We start from the raw sequence: 6230 nt of genomic DNA, 5'->3' as shown, positions 1-6230 counted from the left end.
TGGTACTCATTCTAACGGTCTATTTTGCCGAACCGCTAAGTTATGCGGACGTAAACTCACGATCACCGGTTGTCAAGCGGTACTGGGGAACAAACAGAAACACACACACACACACGTATATATAGATGAAATTTATAGAAAAACAAAAGATGAAGACAGGTGTATGAACAACAAGCAGGTGTATTAGTTTGACACCCGGGAAAATGAAAAATGAAAACGTCTTTTACGTGTTCGTCGGCCTGAGGCTATAGTAGAAGTGCCACGCCATAGGACTGAACCCGGAACCAAGTGGTTGGGAAGCAAGCTTCCTACCACACAGCTACGCCTGTGCATATATGTTAAAATAAACTTATCTATTGGCGTGTCTGAGTAATTTCTCCGTGCAATATTTGCTTTAAAATATCTTTACATGTAGCTGACCGATGAGTAATAGCTGTTACTGCCTTTGTGTGTACGCTTTGGTCAGCTCTGCTTGATTAGACATATAGCATAGATATTATTGAGGGACTGGCCATAAGTTTGTCAGTCAAGATGTGCCGTATTTAAGTTCATTCATGGGCCAAGACACTCACTTCACCATCAGTGGTGTGCGAGCGTGCATATAGTTGTGTGTGTGTGGCTTGTTTGTGTGTAGTTGTATGTGTGCACGACGTGTGTGTGTATGTGTGTGTGCATGTGTATGCTTGTGTGTGTGTGTGTGTGTGTGTGTGTGTGTGTGTGTGAGTGGCCAGAGTTATGGTACAGTTTAGGACATATCAGATTATATTTTTTGGATCAGTTTGTTACCATATATGATTAAAGATTTTGTAAATTATTACAAATCATCTTATTTCTCTAATGACTCACTGGTAGTTTAACATATTAGCTATTTACTCATTTTAGCTCAGCAATTACTTAAAGAAAACATTGCTATCGGCCTTCAATTGAATTTCTTTTTGTTACAAGTGATTCCTGATTTCTGCTAATGGGAACTTCTCGGCACTGTGTATTGTACTCTTCTGTTAACATGGCTCACCTATGGTGATGGGCACATCATATATCCTATTAGTTATAAGATTTCTCTGACGTTGTTCCATCATTGACTTTCAAAGCTAATTGTACCTTAGATAGCTGTCCCTGGGAATCGTGTTTACATCATCATCCACCTTTAAATCGTAAGTAGTTCTATGAATATTGACTTGACATCCTCAACTGTTGACCCTTTCTTTATTTTGAAGAAGGGGCTAGGAAGTATCAATATTAGTTGATTAGTCGACCTAGGAATATTACGGCTATTTGTGTTTACATTATCATCCATCTTCAAATCACAAGTTCAAATTCCGCCGAGGCCGAGTTTGCCTTTAATCCTCTCGGGGTCGATGAATATTGACTTGGTGTTCTCAGCAGTAGACTCTGTTTTTTTCTTTTTCTATTTGAAGAAGCTGGGAAGTATCAGTATTAATTGATTGCTGCTTCTATCGATCGAAAAATGGATAAAAAGCAAAGTTGGCCTTCATGAGATTTGAACTCTGTATACGGTAAGATATTTTATTCGATGTGCTAACAACATTTGAAAATATTTTAATTCTTAGTTTCCATGGTTATATATAAAGGTTTGTAACATTCATGCTTTTTCATAGGAAATGGTAGCGCAAGTATAATGAATTAGCTTAAAGCAGGAACATTTCTTTACTTTCATGATGACATGCACTATTCATAGTCTACTTTGTTAAGAAGTGATTTACTATTCTTACCGAACTCCTCTTTCTTTCTGTAATTCCTTAGAATTTTCTTCAGCCATTTTATCCTCCATTTGTCTTTTAATAAAATTCAGAAAGAAATATATTAATATGATTTAGAAAATATAAATGATTAAATATAAATAAAGAAGTAAAAGAGGAAAAGAAAATCGTAATAAATATTGAAGAATATAATTTGGAAATATCGTCAAGGCTCTAAATTGTTGTTGTTTTTATTATTGCTTAGTCCTAATACAGCCTAGATTAAGCAAACTTATGACCAAAGACATTCTAGCAGTGACCTCCACATTTTTCAGTGTACGTAGACTTACATTTATATAATATGTACTTGCTTTTTATAAAGACAATAATTTACCCACAATTTGATTTTTTGCTAGTAGGTAAAGCGACCAAATTGAAGCTCCAGCATGGACTCGTTTTATTGATGTTATTATTGTTGCTGCTATTGTTGTTGTTGAATTGTCTCCAGTGAGCAATATTGACCAAATCTATGGCATGCGAATACTCTGTTTATCATTCAAAGTTATTTGGCATTCAGATCCATGTTAACAGATCTAGTTTTTCTTTTGGTTGCTTATCCTACTTTCAGATACTTCATCGAGTAATATAATAAGACCAAATCTCCTTTATTTTTATACTCCCCAGCCACTGACTTATTAATAAGTCTTGTCCTCTCTTGCTATTTTTTTAATCAATTACTTGGATAGTATCCGCTGTTCTGAACTTTACAAAATTATCCTCCACCCCTTTTTAGGTGAGTACTGTAGTAGTTTGTGGTCTGTAGCTAAAATAGTTGAATGACCTATCTTGCAGAAAGTTTTAGAGTAATCTCCCTTTAATAAGTTTCTCGAAACACCTACGTCAGGAGAAGTAATTCTTACTTATTCAAGAAGCTTCGCGTTTCCCTTGGAAGTTTCTAGAATGTGTAGCGTTCCATTAATAAAAACAGCTTGCTTGCTCTGCTCTTTGCTTCTTAGTCGACTTGACTCTGAGCCATTCACGTCGTTGCTATACCTATCTATTTCTCTATGCTACATGACTGAAAACCACTACTTAGCTTTATTTCTACATTTCTGAACTTTCTTGCATAGATTACTTCATTCAACTTGATTCTACATTTTGATTATGTTTCATCGACAACCAATGAAAAAATATATTTTTATGTAGTAAATATATAGTTCTTAAATTTCTTCTTCTTTGTAACAATTCTTCTAATATACGCGCAGCCATTTCAATACTTGATACTGAACATAATATTCACACTACAGCACTCTTCTCCTTTTCGCGTTCTCAACTATTCTTTCCATCCCAAAATGTCATGTTAAACTCTTTTGTACTCAGAGCTGTTTCTATTTAAATTTCTGTTGAGATGTGATCTACTAAACAAAAAGAGATCAAGTTCGACATTCTATAAACATTAACTCATCTGATTACCCTGACGTCCTATGGAGGTGTAGCATCTAGTTAAAGAAACCTTATTAACTTTGGCTGTATTTGAACTCAGAATCATAAATTACTGTGCTACTCCTCTGGACAAGGACTTTACATCATGCATATTCTACCTATAAACATGAGTTTGGTCAAACTTCGTAATTTTTAAAAATCTTTCTGTCAAGTTGTTATCAAAGTGATAAGGACTTCCTACATACACAATTTCATTACATAAAACATTAGATATTGATTTCAGCAACCATATGGTCATTATGTTTGCCTGTATGGAAGATAAACATCTCTCCTAATTGTAAGATTAAATAAATTAGATATAGACTGGAAATATGTGAAAAATACTTGCTCCAGTGACTGATAAGCAAACTTTCACTCTCCAACACACTCTGTTTATTAGTTTACCACCAGGATGTTTCTTTTCTCTTTGATCTTTAGATCACTACCGAAGCCTTTCCTATTGTACCTCACTTATGGAAAGTCGCAATAAATACTTGGGTTAATATTCGTCATTAAAACTTCAGCATTTTATGCTCATATTTTCCTCAATATTATCGACCTTAAAGCAGTTTTAAATTTATGCAGCAACTATATCGATCTCACTTGTCTTAAAAGGCTTGGAAAGGCTGTGCGTACTACTGCCCATCTTTCTCAGACTAAATAGTAAAGGTATTTCGAACTTTGTTTCAAGCTCTCGGATAAACACCGATTTAAATGAAACATCAGTTGCACTAACTGCACCAAGTTACTCCATATAAATTGATCTGTTAAATTTTACAACTACAACCACTACAGATAAGAAACTTGAAAATTGGTTAGGAAAGTATACTGCACTAAACACCTCCAGTTAGTTCCATCCGTCTATGTAGATTGTTCCTCTTGTTTCCTCATCTTTGACTAAATAATAAGTGGTCGACTATTGGAGCCTTTTGGGCCATAAACGAGAGAATTCATACATGGACATCAACCTGCTAGAAATAGCATCTAAACTTTTCTCCAGTTATGCCACACCTTCTTTAAAAATATAGTACTTGATATATCATGCTCTAAAAAAATCAGGATGGACGAAGGTAGAACATCGTTGATCAAGGCTGGTTGGATCAAAGTGGACGATATAAACACAACTAAATATTAAATTGAAATAGGATGATATCATAAACAGAGGTTGTAAGAAAGCATTACTTCTTCTGAATATGTTTCTGTTGGATTTTCTCCTGCAGATGTTTTTCGTTATGTTCTCTGGTTGCTTTATGCTTCTCCTCCAGCTGCATCAAATTGTTCTGATGCTGTTGCACCAGATGGTTCACACGATTTTGTGGGGTTTGTTTGTTAATTACACGTTCTCCAAGTTTCTCCTGCACAACATGACAAATTTGGAGAGGAAAAGTAAGAAAGTTAGAAGAAAACTGGATATATAAAACTAAAATCATTGAGTTGCTTAGTTAATCAATACAGTGAAATCCGTATCCCTTTCTACACTTTTATTTATAGCTCCCTCTTTCTCTCTCTCTCTCTCTTCTCATTATTCCTTTTTATACTCACTCATTTCTATTTATACTCAGCCAACATCTAGCCATGTACGAATCCATTCGTATATCCACTGTTTATTCGACTTCTCTCAATCCTTTTCTTCCATTCTCTCTTTTACGCGCGCGCACCCCCACCCACACACCGTTGCTCTTGACATCCCACGTGCTTCTCCAATATCTTTATTCCCTCACACTCGCAGCTGCTCTCATTTCTTAACCTACACGCTTCCATATCAAACCAACACCACACATACCGCTAACCAATATCACTATACTTCCACTACCACATTTGCACACCTCTACGCACATAATATACATCACTAAAACACATACCTCACTCGCCTCTTATGCTTACTTCCACACAAAGGTACACTATTACATTTGCATCTTCGTACCTGCCTCTTCTTCCCTTCTTAGCTCCCTCGTCCATCAGCGTTCACACCTGGTTTCTAAGCCTTCGCTGTTTTCAGACTATTTGTGATTTTCATTCTCTTCATACTTCTCTCTTTTGTTTCTTCTGATGAAGGATCAAAATCCGAAATGTCAAGACATTCTCTTTCCATTAAAGCTTTAAGCTAAAACCTTATTCGTAAAACTTTGCATCTCATGCGAGTTCTTTTTATTGCTCATTGTATTTACACACACACACACACACACACACACACACACACACACACACACACACACACACACACACACACACACACACACACACACGCGTGTGTGTTTGTTTGTGTGTAAATTTGAAGTGGGGCGATATAATCATTTTAATAATAATTTTCTCAAAGCTAGCTAGATTTGCTTAAGCAATTTATAAGCACAAAATATCCAGAAATACCACTAAATCGTCCTGACCCGAATGCAGTGGTAGAAATATAAAAGATAAAAATATATTAATAAAAAGTACTTTTTCATCTAACTAGTGTACAGAGCCGATGAAGAAGTCATTGATGGCATGAAAAATATATACATAAAGCTTACAAGATAACTGGCTCAAGTTCAGATATATGCAACCTCCCATTTGGGCAGAGGTAGAAACAAAAGTATCTCCATATCATTGTCAAAACACATTGTGTACATAAAGAACAGGGGTAGACAACCCAATAATCAAATAAAAGCCATACAGGTGTAAGTATACGCAGCCACCGCAGCAATCACAACTTGTGTACAATCGAGAAGTTTAAATTATTGCCTGTATAATAATTATCTTGAACAAGTGGCAAGAAATATTTTTCTTGTTATCTTGTTATCATATATCGTTTACCTGTCACAGTCATACGTGACTCTGCCTAGCAAATTATCTTATTTGCTAATATAGAGTCAGAAACCATGGTCCAGGAGATAGATGGTAAATGTTTTTATTTTCCATTCCCTTCGAAATTTATCGCTAATAGTGGTTTGGATTTTGGCTATTCCTTCTAGCGTGCCAGGTATCCTATGATGGTTACTTCTTATGTGTTTAAATGCACACTGTATATATATATATATATATATATATATATATATATATATATATATA

General features: G+C 35.4%; 1 protein-coding gene across 1 annotated transcript in view; it reads right to left on the bottom strand.

Moving 5' to 3' along the window:
• Nucleotides 1-1729: 1729 nt before the first annotated feature.
• The window catches only part of LOC106872341 (titin homolog), a 66459-nt gene continuing 61958 nt past the window's right edge, over nucleotides 1730-6230 (bottom strand). Inside the window, exons 19-20 of the mRNA XM_014919291.2 lie at nucleotides 4365-4537; nucleotides 1730-1796 (exon numbers count right to left, since the gene is read on the bottom strand). Of these exons, the coding sequence (XP_014774777.1) occupies nucleotides 1730-1796; nucleotides 4365-4537 (240 nt within the window). The remainder of the gene's footprint in view (nucleotides 1797-4364; nucleotides 4538-6230) is intronic.

This window comes from Octopus bimaculoides, chromosome 2 (assembly GCF_001194135.2).
Source record: "Octopus bimaculoides isolate UCB-OBI-ISO-001 chromosome 2, ASM119413v2, whole genome shotgun sequence".
Lineage (NCBI taxonomy): Eukaryota > Metazoa > Mollusca > Cephalopoda > Octopoda > Octopodidae > Octopus > Octopus bimaculoides.
Note: the sequence above shows the minus strand (reverse complement) of the source record. Positions and strands in the feature narration are given on the sequence as shown.